At 38.7% G+C, this 16,821-nt stretch overlaps 1 protein-coding gene across 3 annotated transcripts in view; it reads left to right on the forward strand.

Annotated features, from left to right (window-relative positions):
• The window catches only part of NRAP (nebulin related anchoring protein), a 195,688-nt gene extending 182,771 nt beyond the window's left edge, over positions 1-12,917 (forward strand). For all 3 annotated transcript variants that reach the window (XM_053692704.1, XM_053692702.1, XM_053692703.1), the window contains 2 exons: positions 7,912-8,061; positions 11,304-12,917. In XM_053692704.1, the coding sequence (XP_053548679.1) occupies positions 7,912-8,061; positions 11,304-11,405 (252 nt within the window). In that variant the 3' untranslated portion in view covers positions 11,406-12,917. The remainder of the gene's footprint in view (positions 1-7,911; positions 8,062-11,303) is intronic.
• Positions 12,918-16,821: the final 3,904 nt, after the last annotated feature.

The raw sequence follows: 16,821 nt of genomic DNA on the forward strand, positions 1-16,821 counted from the left end.
ATCCCTAATCTGCCGCTCCGTACACCGCCGCAACCTACGTTATCCCTATGTACCCCTAATCTGCTGCCCCTAACACCGCCGACCCCTATATTATATTTATTAACCCCTAATCTGCCCCCCCCAACGTCGCCGCTACCTACCTACAATTATTAACCCCTAATCTGCCGACCGGACCTCACCGCTACTATAATAAATGTATTAACCCCTAAAGCTAAGTCTAACCCTAACACTAACACCCCCCTAAATTAAATATAATTTAAATCTAACAAAATAAAATAAATCTTATTAAATAAATTATTCCTATTTAAAGCTAAATACTTACCTGTAAAATAAACCCTAATATAGCTACAATATAAATAATAATTATATTGTAGCTATTTTAGGATTAATATTTATTTTACAGGCAACTTTGTATTTATTTTAACCAGGTACAATAGCTATTAAATAGTTAATAACTATTTAATAGTTACCTAGCTATAATAATTACAAAATTACCTGTAAAATAAATCCTAACCTAAGTTACAATTAAACCTAACACTACACTATCAATAAATTAAATAAACTATCTACAATTATCTACAATTAAATCAACTAAACTAAATTACAAAAAAAACAAACACTAAATTACAAAAAAAAAAAACACTAAATTACAAAAAATAAAAAAAGATTACAAGAATTTTAAACTAATTACACCTACTCTAAGCCCCATAAAAAAATAACAAAGCCCCCCAAAATAAAAAAATGCCCTACCCTATTCTAAAATAAATATTTTACAGCTCTTTTACCTTACCAGCCCTTAAAAGGGCCTTTTGCAGGGCATGCCCCAAAGAATTCTGCTCTTTTGCCTGTAAAAAAACATACAATACTCCCCCAACATTACAACCCACCACCCACATACCCCTAATCTAACCCAAACCCCCCTTAAAAAAACTAACACTAAGCCCCTGAAGATCTTCCTACCTTATCTTCACCATGCCGGGTATCACCGATCCGTCCAGAAGAGGGTCCGAAGTCTTCATCCTATCTGGCAAGAAGAGGTCCAGAAGAGGTTACGAAGTCTTCATCCTATCCGGCAAGAAGAGGGCATCCGGACCGGTAGACATCTTCATCCAGGCGGCATCTTCTATCTTCTTCCATCCGGCGCGGAGCGGGACCATCTTAAAGCAGCCTATGCGGATCCATCCTCTTCTAACGACGTCCTAAGTCCGAATGAAGGTTCCTTTAAATGGCGTCCCTCGAATTCCGATTGGCTGATAGGATTCTATCAGCCAATCCGAATTAAGGTAGGAAAAATCTGATTGGCTGATTGAATCAGCCAATCAGATTCAAGTTCAATCCGATTGGCTGATCCAATCAGCCAATCAGATTGAGCTCGCATTCTATTGGCTGATCGGAACAGCCAATAAAATGCGAGCTCAATGTGATTGGCTGATTGGATCAGCCAATCGGATTGAACTTGAATCTGATTGGCTGATTCAATCAGCCAATCAGATTTTTCCTACCTTAATTCCGATTGGCTGAGAGAATCCTATCAGCCAATCGGAATTCGAGGGACGCCATTTTGGATGCCGTCATTTAAAGGAACCTTCATTCGGACTTAGGACGTAGTTAGAAGAGGATGGATCCGCGTCGGCTGCTTCAAGATGGTCCAGCTCCGCGCCGGATGGAAGAAGATAGAAGATGCCGCCTGGATGAAGATGTCTACCGGTCCGGATGCCCTCTTCTTGCCAGATAGGATGAAGACTTCGGACCCTCTTCTGGACCTCTTCTTGCCGGATAAGATGAAGACTTCAGACCCTCTTCTGGACGGATCGGTGATACCCGGCGTGGTGAAGATAAGGTAGGAAGATCTTCAGGGCCTTAGTGTTAGGTTTTTATAAGGGGGGTTTGGGTTAGATTAGGGGTATGTGGGTGGTGGGTTGTAATGTTTGGGGGGGGTATTGTATGTTTTTTTACAGGCAAAAGAGCAGAATTATTTGGGGCATTCCCCCGCAAAAGACCCTTTTAAAGGGACATGAAAAAAGGGACATGAAACCCAATTTTTTTCTTTTGTGATTTAGAAAGAGCATGTCATTTTAAACAACTTTCTAATTTACTTTATTTATTTATTATCTCATTTGCTTAATTCTCTTGATATCACTTGCTTAAAATGCTCAGTAGCTGCTGATTGGTTGCTGCACATAGAGGCCTTGTGTGATTGGCTCACACATGTGCATTGCTATTTCTTCAACAAAGGATATCTAAAGAATTGAGCAAATTAGATAATAGAAGTAAATTGGAAAGTTGTTTAAAATTACATGCCCTATCTGAATCATGAAAGTTTAATTTTGACTAGACTGCCCCTTTAAGGGCTGGTAAGGTAAAAGAGCTGTAAAATATTTATTTTAGAATAGGGTAGGGCATTTTTTTTATTTTGGGGGGCTTTGTTATTTTTAGGAGGCTTAGAGTAGGTGTAATTAGTTTAAAATTCTTGTAATCTTTTTTTATTTTTTGTAATTTAGTGTTTGTTTTTTGTAATTTAGTGTTTGGTTTTTTTTGTAATTTAGTTTAGTTGATTTAATTGTAGATAATTGTAGATAGTTTATTTAATTAATTTATTGATAGTGTAGTGTTAGGTTTAATTGTAACTTAGGTTAGGATTTATTTTACAGGTAATTTTGTAATTATTTTAACTAGGTAACTATTAAATAGTTATTAACTATTTAATAGCTATTGTACCTGGTTAAAATAAATACAAAGTTGCCTGTAAAATATATATTAATCCTAAAATAGCTACAATATAATTATTATTTATATTGTAGCTATAATAGGGTTTATTTTACAGGTAAGTATTTAGCTTTAAATAGGAATAATTTATTTAATAAGATTTATTTTATTTTGTTAGATTTAAATTATATTTAACTTAGGGGGTGTTAGGGTTAGACTTAGCTTTAGGGGTTAATACATTTATTAGAGTAGCGGCGAGGTCCGGTCAGCAGATTAGGGGTTAATACTTGAAGTTAGGTGTCAGTGATGTTAGGGAGGGCATATTAGGGGTTAATACTATTTATATAGGGTTTGTGAGGCGGATTAGGGGTTAATAAATTTATTATAGTAGCGTTGAGGTCCGGTCGGCAGATTAGGGGTTAATAATTGTAGGTAGGTAGCGGCAACGTTGGGGGGGGCAGATTAGGGGTTAATAAATATTATGTAGGGGTCGGCGATGTTAGGGGCAGCAGATTAGGGGTACATAGGGATAATGTAGGTTGCGGCGGTGTGCGGTCGGCAGATTAGGGGTTAAAAAAATGTAATAGAGTGGCGGCGATGTGGGGGGGGCCTCGGTTTAGGGGTACATAGGTAGTTTATAGGTGTTAGTGTACTTTAGAGCACAGTAGTTAAGAGCTTTATGAACTGGCGTTAGCCCAGAAAGCTCTTAGCTCCTGACTTTTTTCTGCGGCTGGAGTCTTGTCGTTAGATTTCTAACGCTCACTTCAGCCAAGACTCTAAATACCGGCGTTAGAAAGATCCCATTGAAAGATAGGATACGCAATTGACGTAAGGGGATCTGCGGTATGGAAAAGTCGCTGCTGGAAAGTGAGCGTTAGACCCTTTCCTGACTGACTCTAAATACCAGCGGGCGGCCAAAACCAGCGTTAGGACCCCCTAACGCTGGTTTTGACGGCTAACGCAGAACTCTAAATCTAGGCGTTAGTATAATTTATAGAGCACAGACTACAGAGTGATGTTAGTATCAGTTATGGAGCACAGTCTACAGAGAGATGTTAGTATCAGTTATAGAGCACAGTCTGCTGAGTGATGTTACTATCAGTTATAGAGCACAGTCTGTAGAGTGATTTTAGTATCAGTTATAGAGTACAGTCTGTGGAGTGATGTTAGTATCAGTTAGAACACTGACTACAAAGTGATGTTAGAATCAGTTATAGAGCACAGTCTACAGAGTGATGTAAGTATCAGTTATAGAGCACAGTCTGCAGAGTGATGTTAGTATCAGCTGTAGAGCACATTCTACAGAGCAATTTTAGTGCCATTTATAGAGCACAGTCTACAGAGCTATGTTAGTATTATATATAGAGCACAGTCTGCAGAGTGATGTTAGTATCAGTTATAGAGCACAGTCTGCAGAGTGATGTTACTATCAGTTATAGAGCACAGTCTCTAGAGTGATGTTAGTATCAGTTATAGTGCACAGTCTCTAGAGTGATGCTAGTATCAGTTATAGTGCACAGTCTATGGAGTGATGTTAGTATCAGTTATAGAGCACAGTCTGCAGAGTGATGTTAGTAACAGTTATAGAGCACAGTCTACGGAGCAATGTTAGTATCAGTTATAAAGCACAGTCTGCAGAGTGATGTTAGTATCATTTATAGAGCACAGTCTGTAGAGTGATGTTAGTATCAGTTATAGAGCACAGTCTGCAGAGTGATGTTAGTATCAGTTATAGAGCACAGTCTACGGAGCAATGTTAGTATCAGTTATAAAGCACAGTCTGCAGAGTGATGTTAGTATCAGTTATAGAGCACAGTCTTCAGAGTGATGTTAGTATTAGTTATAGAGCACAGTCTACAGAGTGATGTAAGTATCATTTATAGAGCACAGTCTGCAGAGTGATGTTAGTATCATTTATAGAGCACAGTCTACAGAGTGATGTTAGTATCATTTATAGAGCACAGTCTGCAGAGTGATGTTAGTATCATTTATAGAGAACAGACTGTAGAGAGATGTTTGTATCAGTTATAGAGCAGTCTACAGAGTGATGTTAGTATCAGTTATAGAGCACCGTCTGCAGAGTGATGTTTGTATCATTTATAGAGCACAGTCTGCAGAGTGATGTTAGTATCATTTATAGAGAACAAACTGTAGAGAGATGTTTGTATCAGTTATAGAGCAGTCTACAGAGTGATGTTAGTATCAGTTATAGAGCACAGTCTGCAGAGTGATGTTACTATCAGTTATAGAGCACAGTCTGCAGAGTGATGTTACTATCAGTTATAGAGCACAGTCTGCAGAGTGATGTTAGTATCAGTTATAGAGCACAAACTGCAGAGTGATGTTAGTATTAGTCATAGAGAGCAGACTGCAGAGTGATGTAAGTATCATTTATAGAGCACAGTCTGCAGAGTGATGTTATTATCAGTTATAGAGCACAGTCTGTAGGGTGATGTTAGTATAATTTATAGAACACATTGATAGAGCACAGTCTGAAGAGTAATGTTAGTATCAGTTATAGAGCACAGTCTGCAGAGTGATGTTAGTATCATTTATAGAGCACAGTCTACAGAGTGATGTTAGTATCATTTATAGAGCACAGTCTGCAGAGTGATGTTAGTATCATTTATAGAGAACAGACTGTAGAGAGATGTTTGTATCAGTTATAGAGCAGTCTACAGAGTGATGTTAGTATCAGTTATAGAGCACCGTCTGCAGAGTGATGTTTGTATCATTTATAGAGCACAGTCTGCAGAGTGATGTTAGTATCATTTATAGAGAACAAACTGTAGAGAGATGTTTGTATCAGTTATAGAGCAGTCTACAGAGTGATGTTAGTATCAGTTATAGAGCACAGTCTGCAGAGTGATGTTACTATCAGTTATAGAGCACAGTCTGCAGAGTGATGTTACTATCAGTTATAGAGCACAGTCTGCAGAGTGATGTTAGTATCAGTTATAGAGCACAAACTGCAGAGTGATGTTAGTATTAGTCATAGAGAGCAGACTGCAGAGTGATGTAAGTATCATTTATAGAGCACAGTCTGCAGAGTGATGTTATTATCAGTTATAGAGCACAGTCTGTAGGGTGATGTTAGTATAATTTATAGAACACATTGATAGAGCACAGTCTGAAGAGTAATGTTAGTATCAGTTATAGAGCACAGTCTGCAGGGTGATGTTAGTATCATTTATAGAGCACAGGCTGCAGAGTGATGTTAGAACTTAGTATCATTTATAGAGCACAGTTTACAGAGCGGCGTTAGTATCATTTATAGAGCACAGTCTACAGAGAGATGTTAGTATCAGTTATAGAGTACAGTCTGCAGGGTGATGTTAGTATCAATTATAGAGCACAGTCTGCAGGGTGATGTTAGTATCAGTTATAGAGCACAGTCTGCAGAGTGATGTTAGTATCAGTTATAGAGCACAGTCTGCAGAGTGATATTAATTTCAGTAATAGAGCACAGTCTGCAGAGTGATGTTAGTATCAGTTATAGAGAACAATCTACAGAGTAATGTTACTATCAGTTATAGAGCACAGTCTGTAGAGTGATGTTAGTATCAGTTATAGAGCACAAACTGCAGAGTGATGTTAGTATCAGTTATAGAGAACAGACTGCAGAGTGATGTAAGTATCATTTGTAGAGCACAGTCTGCAGAGTGATGTTAGTATCAGTTATAGAGCACAGTCTGCAGAGTGGCGCTAGTATCATTTATAGAGCACAGTCTACAGAGAGATGTTAGTATCAGTTATAGAGCACAGTCTGCAGAGTGATGTTAGTATCAGTTATAGAGAACAGACTGCAGAGTGATGTAAGTATCAGTTATAGAGCACAGTCTGCAGAGTGGCGCTAGTATCATTTATAGAGCACAGTCTACAGAGAGATGTTAGTATCAGTTATAGAGCACAGTCTGCAGAGTGATGTTAGTATCAGTTATAGAGCACAGTCTGCAGAGTGATGTTAGTATAATTAATAGAGCACAGTCTACAGAGTGATGTTAGTATCAGTTATAGAGCACAGTCTGCAGAGTGATGTTAGTATCAGTTATAGAGCACAGTCTGCAGAGTGATGTTAGTATAATTAATAGAGCACAGTCTGCAGAGTGATGTTAGTATAATTAATAGAGCACAGTCTACAGAGTGATGTTATTATCAGTTATAGAGCACAGACTGCAGAGTGATGTTAGTAACATTTATAGAGCACAGTCTACAGAATTATGTTAGTATTATTTATAGAACACATTTATAGAGCACAGTCTACAGAGTGATGTTAGTATCAGTTATAGAGCACAGTATGCAGAATGATGTTAGTAACAGTTATAGAGCACAGTCTGCAGGGTGATGTTAGTATCAGTTATAGTGCACAGTCTGCAGGGTGATGTTAGTATCAGTTATAGTGCACAGTCTGCAGAGTGATGTTAGTATCAGTTATAGAGCACAGTATGCAGAGTGATGTTAGTATCAGTTATAGTGCACAGTATGCAGAGTGATGTAAGTATCAGTTATAGAGCACAGTCTGCAGGGTGATGTTAGTATCAGTTATAGTGCACAGTCTGCAGAGTGATGTTAGTATCAGTTATAGAGCACAGTATGCAGAGTGATGTTAGTATCAGTTATAGAGCACAGTCTACAGAGTGATGTTAGTATCAGTTATAGAGCACAGTATGCAGAGTGATGTTAGTATCAGTTATAGAGCACAGTCTGCAGAGTGATGTCAGTATCAGTTATAGAGCACAGTCTACAGAGTGATGTTAGTATCAGTTATAGAGCACAGTATGCAGAGTGATGTTAGTATCAGTTATAGAGCACAGTCTGCAGAGTGATGTTAGTATCAGTTATAGAGCACAGTCTGCAGAGTGATGTTAGTATCAGTTATAGAGCACAGTCTACAGAGTGATGTTAGTATCAGTTATAGTGCACAGTCTGCAGAGTGATGTTAGTATCAGTTATAGTGCACAGTCTGCAGAGTGATGTTAGTATCAGTTATAGAGCACAGTCTACAGAGTGATGTTAGTATCATTTATAGAGCACAGACTGATTTGATACTAAGCTTTTTACACTGTACATACACATCGATATATCTGTACATTTGCAACTATTATTATGCAGATTACACACTTGTACCATACAGAGATTCTAGAGATAGAACTGCTGGAGCAATAATATAACCCCAAAACATTACAAACTTTTTTTCTTTTTCAGGTCAAATATAAATCTGATCTGAATTGGATGAAAGGCATTGGCTGGACACCTCCCGGGTATTACAAAGTAGAACTTGCACGGAGAGCTGCAGAATTAGCATACGCCCAGGATACAGATCCCTATTATCCTCCAGAATCTTCTCAGTCAACAGTATGTACTTGTCTGAAATCTATGGGCACTCTTGTCACTAGGAAAACAAGGCAGTTGCCTTAGGGTTAGTCAGCTATGTTTTCCTAGACAGTTGAGTGTTTGAGTCTGTGTGCTTTAAGCCATGTTTGGCCTCCTCAGGGTCTGTATTGGAGGAAATTGGGCATGGGAGGGCCTCGGTGGGCAGCTGTGGAACTTAGGATGGTCATATGTATGGTCATGTATAACATAACCCTTGATATGGTTGCAGATCCAGGAATCATATTGTCCTACTGTAAAGTCACATATAGAGCATTAGATAGATTTTTGAGACAATGGCCTAGAAATAAAATTTGGCGCTTTGATGGATAATTTATGAAGACTGATAGATAACTAATACTAAAAGCTAGGAAATAAAATGTCCATTTAAAAATGCTTTCAATTTTAAACTGAAAAGGGACATTAGAAAAATAAATAAATTCTATCACACAAATGAAAGAGCACTATATTTTTTGCATGAAAATGTTATAGTCATTTTTAAAGTTATAGCTGTATATTTCATTTTTTAAACTAACATGAAGTGTGTGGATGGTCCGTGGGCTGTAGGTATTAGTTTTGTTTTTCAGCACAGAAACATCCAATTTTCAAAATACAAAAAATGTAAAACACATTAAAATACCCTATGTTAGATGCAACAAAGAAAAACTGACTTCATTTTTGGCTTAAATAAATAAAAACTAATAATATATTTTTAATATAGATTTTGTATTCATAGTATATCTTATTAAATCTTTTAGTGCAATCAGAACATATAGATCATATGCATTTCCAATGCACTTCTCTTAGCAAACATAGCACATTTATTTTTATGCTTGGATACATTTAGATTTACATGACAGTCTGGTCTAGATACGATGGATGGAATATGATGGAGAGGTGTAATTTATAATATGTATACATGTCATTCATCTTCCTTAATACTCACATATTTATTCACTATATCTGTCTTCAGTAATATAGATATGTACATGATTGAATACATTTTATAGACCGATGTTGGTTCCTTTGAGGCCTAAAAAAGTTTAATGCAGTTTTTCCTTAGAAGGATATAATACACAAAGAGACTATTTTGTCCCAGCATAATGGTTTGAAAAAGCATTTTAATAAAATTAGTCTGTCCTAATTTTATTTGATGATCAGTGGACTGATCTCTGAGCGAAGATAAAGAGAAGCTGATTGGTTCATACGCACTGTGCAGTCACTGTCTCTCACTAGAGTACATTGTGTATATGCATCCAATCAGCTTTAGGGGTATATTTATGATGTAGCGTATCATGTCCGCTGCACATCGATAAATGCCGACAGCATACGCTGTTGGCATTTATCATTGCACAAGCAGTTCACCAGAACTGCTGGTGCAATGCCGCCCCCTGCAGATTCGTGGCCAATCGGCCGCTAGCAGGGGGTGTCAATCAACCTGATCGCATTTGATTGGGTTGATTTCTGTCCGTGGCCTCAGAGCAGGCGACAGGTTATGGAGCAGTGGTCTTTAGACCACTGCTTCATAACTTCTGTAGGCTCACCAGTCACCTGAAATAAGGGGCATCAAGCTCCATTCAGAGCTTGATAAATCGGCCCCTTAGTCTTTGTGCTCCATTTATCAAGCAGCGATTGCTGCTTCAGAGGCCTAATTTTTCAGGTTGTCTGAAATCAAAGTTAAGAAGCAGCGGTCACAAGCAGTGTTCCCTCTAAAGGCAACATTTTGTGAGCGGCCAGCAGTGAAGCAGTTAATTGGGTAACCACACCCTGCAATTAGCAAACAATACACAATGCAAGCAGCAAGGTATAATTCCATTATTAACTGTTTCACTGCTGGGCCACTCACAAAATGTGGTCTTTGAGGGAACACTGGTTATAAGACAGCTGCTCCTTAACCTGTGTGTGCCAAAAAGGATGACTGACAGCCCCTGCTAGAGGCCGATTGGCCGACAGTGAGTAGGGGGCAGCACTGCACAAACATTTTTGGTAAAATGCTTGTGCAATGATAAATGCAGACAGAGTATGTTGTCCAGGGGATATGATTTGTTACAGCAAATAATGTCCGCTTGACATTTGATAAATAGAGCCTTATATGTTCTGCAGTTGACAATGGGATTCATACAGAAGTCAAGAATCTCAAAGCAAAATTGGTAAAAAAAAAAAAAAAAAAAAATGGTAAAAAAGAAAAATAAAACTTTTGAAAAACATCATGCTCAGTGCAAATAGCTTAATTTCTATTTTGAATATTTTCTCCCTTTAATATTGAAGGGCAAAAAGGTACAAAAATAAAATACTCTAATACGTTAAAATATTATTTTTGTACCATAGTTTGCATAAAACTATATTGTAACCCCTGAAAACAGAGACTATGGGGATGCATTAAATGAGCCCTGTTCCCGCGCGAGCCTTTAGGCTCGCCGGAAACAATAGTTATGAAGCAGCGGTTTAAAGACTGCTGCTCCATAACTTATCCGCTGCCTCTGAAGCTGCAGTCTTCAGTCCGCCCGATTCTATACGATCAGACTGATTGACACCCCCTGCTAGCTGCCGATTGGCCACAAATCTGCTTGATAAACGCTGCTTGATAAATGGAGCACAAAGACTAAGGGGCCGATTTATCAAGCTCTGAGTGGAGCTTGATGCCCCTTGTTTCCGGTGACTGGTGAGCCTACAGAAGTTATGAAGCAGCAGTCTAAAGACCGCTGCTCCATAACCTGTCCGCCTGCTCTGAGGCCATGGACAGAAATCAACACGATCAAATACGATCAGGTTGATTGACACCCCCTGCTAGCGGCCGATTGGCCACGAATCTGCAGGGGGCGGCATTGCACCAGCAGTTCTGGTGAACTGCTTGTGCAATGATAAATGCAGACAGCGTATGCTGTCGGCATTTATCGATGTGCGGCGGACATGATACGCTACATCGTATCATGTCTGTCTGCATTTTGGTAAATCGGCCCCAATGAAAGAAGCATGTGTGTGTGTGTAGCCACCAATCACCATCAAGCTGCATTTAGTGCATTGCTGCTATTGAGCCTACCTAGATATGCTTTCACTAAAGGATACCAAAAGTAAATAGTAAGGTCCCTTAAAATGACGCTCTGTCTGCTGTATGCCAGTATAATTCTGACTTTCATGTATACAGTATTTAACTCTTTAGGTTGTGCTGACAAACTTCTAAGGCATCACCAAAATTACAACCATCTTTGTTTTAAAATTGCTTCTAGGATCAATCCAGCCCAGGATCCTCACAGCAAAGTGACGTAAACCCAGATGCTTCTGAGATCCTACACGTGAAACGGAGGAAAATGTTCCCTGTAAAGAAATGAATACTGCTGGAATCACTGCATGGCTAACTTAATTTTCATTGCTGCCCCATTAGCTGAAATATTAACTATATTTTACCTCTGCACAGATGCTGTTTATATCTTTAATATAGATCTCTGCTAATCCTGCTTAAAAAGCACAATTTAACCGATGTGAAGAGGTGCCATGTTTTTCTGATAACAATCACTACTGATTGTATAACCCTTCTGCTCTCAACAGTTTGGTTTTCAGAACAGAAAGAGAAGAATACAAAAGTTGGGTAGCCTATATACAAAATAAAGCTTGGGAAGACGGAGGAGAGCTAAAAGTATGTGAGATATGAGAACAGAATGATACAAATGAGGAGAGAACCAGGCAGGTCAGAGGAAATGTGGGAGTAGTTAAAGATAAACAAAGAATAGGTATAAGGTAATCCAATAAAAAAATGACATTCAAAATAACAAGTGCCAAACCTTGTGACCTCACAGCACCACTTATTTAGCTGGTATTTCATAGGGTGACCTATGAAACATTCCAGAATTCTTAGCTAATAAAGGTTTAATTCTAGTCTTTGAGACCATATTTTAACCTGTGAAGTACATGAGAAAGAATTATTAAGAAAGCATTTGCCACCTGTAGAATGATATGTGATGTTCCCCAATACAGAATGCACTTTATTGACTGGCACAGAACAGTTTAACATCTGCAACTAAATATAGGGAATGTTCAGATTCCAACATTTCTAAGCAGCAGCAAACTGAGTGCCATTGTTATGGGGACACAGTTGTATCACTTTAGGGTGACCATATTGCCGCTTGAAAAAGGGACACATATGAAAAATACATATGTCAGGGTTCTTATACAAAACATGTCTTTAAACAGCACTGAAAACGGCCCTGATGTGTATTTTCCATATGTGTCCCTTTTTAAAGCGGCAATATGGTCACCCTATATCACTTGCTGTTTGGAATGTTAACGCTCAAAAAATAAAGCTTATTAAGAGTGGGCTGTAAAACATATGGAAAAGAGTGACAGTATACAGAACTGAGCAAAAAGGGTGCTGGTACACGGTGCCAGCCTCTGTTTCATGGCACCTGGTCAATATTGTATTTTGTCCGTTTTTTCTTTGCTTTGTTAGATATTATAGCAGTGTCCGAGATATTTCAGATCTCATTGGAAAGTGGGTCAGTGTTTGGGTTACAAATTTACTGACTTATATGTCTAGGTTGGTCTGCAGTAAGCCTAAAAATGTTTATTTTCTACTGCAGTGATTTCTACAGATTACGTCAAAAAATTCCTGAAATATGGAAATTAGCTCATTATTGCTTTTTGTTAAACCTTGGTGCTTGAATGGGGCATTTTTTTCACCAAATGAAATTGTTACTTTTGAATAGAAAACTGTGTTAAATTACATTTTGCAGCATTTTAGTACTAGAACACTGGCAGGATCAGTTTTGTACTAGAAAATATGACTTGGATTGTAATTAATTTGTAGAATGTGGAATTGTTTGTATTGAATAAACTGACTGATCATACTTTTTGTTTTTATTTGTTTACACGTTTCATGCAGACATCTTTATACTTTGATAATATTTAAGGTTATATTTAAGAGTCAGCACAAATTGGTCAAAAATATTAGGATGCAAATATTATTTAGGATTAAACATTAGGGGGCCGAATTATCAAGCTCCAAATGAAGCGTGATGCCCCTGTTTCCGTGTGAGCCTTCAGGCTCACTGGAAACAGCAGTTATGAAGTAGCGGTCTTTAGAACGCTGCCCCATAACTGGTCCGCCTGCTCTGAGGCTTCGGACATCAATCCACCCGATCCTATACAATCGGGCTGATTTGCATCCCCTGCTAGCGGCCGATTGGACCCGAATCTGCAGGGGGCGGCATTGCATAAGCAGTTCACCAGAACTGCTTGTGCAATGATAAATGCCAACAGCGTATGCTGTCGGCATTCATCGATGTCTGAGCGGATCATGTCGGACAGACCAATTATAAATCGGCCCCTAGGTATGGTTATTTATCTATTGCTAATATATATATAATATATCATCACAATTAAAGGTTACTTTGAAATGTATTAAGTTAAATAAAAATGAACAAGACAGCAATTTGCAGCTCCATATCATCACATTTAAACTGTAAGTGTAAGTTAATTAATTTAGGAGTAACCTTTAAGTTAATTTCAATTACATATCAAGGGTCTGGGTGGCGTGCATGCACAGGCAAAGCATTGAGATTTCATATCTAACCATTTAATTCTGATACCCCTCTCAGTGTGCCTGAGCGCACATACATCACTGCATTCCGCAGTGACATAAGCATACGCATGCGCACTGAGAGTGTAGCTAAATTCGACAGAAGACCAGAATGTTAGCAATATTTTATTTTTTAAAAATATTTTTTTCTGTGAGCTAAAGGTTTGAACTGTTCTCCAATAAGCGCTCTACCCTTAAAGGAATATGAAACCCAAATATTTTCTTTCATGATTTAGGTAGAAAATATCGGCTAGATTACGAGTTTTGCGTTCGAGGCTATGCGGTGCTAACAAGCAGTTTTCCCTCACCGCTCACTTACGTACAGCGCTGGTATTACGGGTTTTTACAAACCCGTCGTTAAAAGGCAAGAAGTGAGCGTTGAGCAAAATGTTGCTCATTACCGCACTCCAATACCAGCGCTGCTTAAGTCAGCGGTGAGCTGGTCGTACGTGCTCGTGCACGATTTCCCCATAGGAATCAACGGGGAGAGCCGGCTGAGAAAAAGTCTAACACCTGCAAAAAAGCAGCGTAAAACTCAGTAACGCAGCCCCATTGATTCTTATGGGGAAACACATTTTATGTCTACACCTAACACCCTAACATGAACCCCGAGTCTAAACACCCCTAATCTTACACTTATTAACCCCTAATCTGCCACCCCCGACATTGCTGACACCTGGATTATATTTATTAACCCCTAATCTGCCGCCCCCAATGTCGCCGCCACCTACCTACACTTATTAACCCCTAATCTGCCGCCCCCAACGTCGCCGCCACTATAATAAACATATTAACCCCTAAACCGCCACACTCCCGCCTCGCAAACATTAGTTAAATATTATTAACCCCTAATCTGCCATCCCTAACATCGCCGCCACCTACCTACATTTATTAACCCCTAATCTGCCGCCCCCAAAGTCGCCGCCACTATACTAAATGTATTAACCCCTAAACCTAAGTCTAACCCTAACCCTAACACCCCCTAATTGAAATATAATTAAAATAAATCTAAATAAAATTTCTATAATTAACTACATTATTCCTATTTAAAACTAAATACTTACCTATAAAATAAACCCTAAGCTAGCTACAATATAACTAATAGTTACATTGTAGCTAGCTTAGGGCTTATTTTTATTTTACAGGCAAGTTTTTATTTATTTTAACTAGGTACAATAGTTATTAAATAGTTATTAACTATTTAATAGCTACCTAGCTAAAATAAATACAAAAGTACCTTTAAAATAAAACCTAACCTAAATTACAATAACACCTAACACTACACTATAATTAAATAAATTAACTAAATTAAATACAATTACCTAAATTAAATTAGCTAAAGTACAAAAAAACACTAAATTACAGAAAATAATAAACAAATTACAGATATTTAAACTAATTACACCTAATCTAATAGCCCTATCAAAATAAAAAAAATCCCCCCCCAAATAAAAAAAAACCCTAGCCTAAACTAAACTATCAATAGCCCTTAAAAGGGCCTTTTGCAGGGAATTGCCCCAAAGTAATCAGCTCTTTTACCTGTAAAAAAAATAAATACAAACAACCCCCCCAACAGTAAAACCCACCACCCACACAAACAACCCCCCAAATAAAATACTATCTAAAAAAACCTAAGCTCCCCATTGCCCTGAAAAGGGCATTTGGATGGGCATTGCCCTTAAAAGGGCAGTTAGCTCTTTTGCAGGCCGAAACCCCAACCTAAAAATTAAACCCACCCAATACACCCTAAAAAAAACTAACACTAACCCCCTGAAGATCGACTTACAGTTCTGAATACCGGACATCCATCCTCAAGGAAGCGGCAGAAGTCTTCATCCAACCGGGCCAAAGTCCTCAACAAAGCCAGGAGAAGTCTTCATCCAAGCCGGGCGAAGTGGTCCTCCAGATGGGCAGAAGTCTTCATCCAGACAGCATCTTCTATCTTCATCCATCCGACGCGGAGCGGGTCCATCTTCAAGACATCCGACGTGGAGCATCCTCTTCATCCGACGACTACCCAACGAATGAAGGTTCCTTTAAGTGACGTCATCCAAGATGGCGTCCCTTAGATTCCAATTGGCTGATAGAATTCTATCAGCCAATCGGAATTAAGGTAGAAAAAAATCCTATTGGCTGATAGGAATAAACTTCAATCCTATTGCCTGATCCAATCAGCCAATAGGATTGAGCTCGCATTCTATTGGCTGATTGGATCAGCCAATAGGATTGAACTTCAATCCTCTCAACAAATCAGAATAGAGGGCGCCACATAGTGCAGATCATAAGGTAACTTTAAATATGGTGCAGAAATGACATTACCTCTATTCTGATTTTTTTAGATTCCCTTGACCTGTGTCGCGGCATGACACCCTAGAGGAGCGGCCTATTGTTTTTGATACACATCATCTGGGACCATTCATCACTGTTACTAAGGACTTCCTTACCATCAATCACTATCTATTGGACTAATAGTTTGTATATCCTAGTCCTTTTATATTGTCTATATTGTCAAATTTAGCTTTTTATCTGTATACCATATATCTTTCAATTTACAAGTGTTTTTTACTTTTCAAGTGCATTGTACAACTCCTAGGCGCCTCTTATAAGTACTGTAGTGTTATCATTTGCCACTAGAGTACTAGCTGCCTATTGATTACGAACTTCAATCCTATTGGCTGATTGCATCAGCCAATAGGATTTTTTCTACCTTAATTCTGATTGGCTGATAGAATTCTATCAGCCAATTGGAATCTAAGGGACGCCATCTTGGATGACGTCACTTAAAGGAACCTTCATTCGTCGGGTAGTCGTCGGATGTCTTGAAGATGGACCCACTCCGTGTCGGATGGATGAAGATAGAAGATGCCGTCTGGATGAAGACTTCTGCCCGTCTGGAGGACCACTTCGCCCGGCTTGGATGAAGACTTCTCCCGGCTTCGTTGAGGACTTCGGCCCTGTTGGATGAAGACTTCTGCTGCTTCCTTGAGGATGGATGTCCGGTCTTCAGAACTGTAAGTCGATCTTTAGGGGGTTAGTGTTAGGTTTTTTTAAGGGTGTATTGGGTGGGTTTTATTTTTAGGTTAGGGTTTGGGCCTGCAAAAGAGCCAACTGCCCTTTTAAGGGCAATGCCCATCTAAATGCCCTTTTCAGGGCAAAGGGGAGCTTAGGTTTTT

This window comes from Bombina bombina, chromosome 9 (assembly GCF_027579735.1).
Source record: "Bombina bombina isolate aBomBom1 chromosome 9, aBomBom1.pri, whole genome shotgun sequence".
Lineage (NCBI taxonomy): Eukaryota > Metazoa > Chordata > Amphibia > Anura > Bombinatoridae > Bombina > Bombina bombina.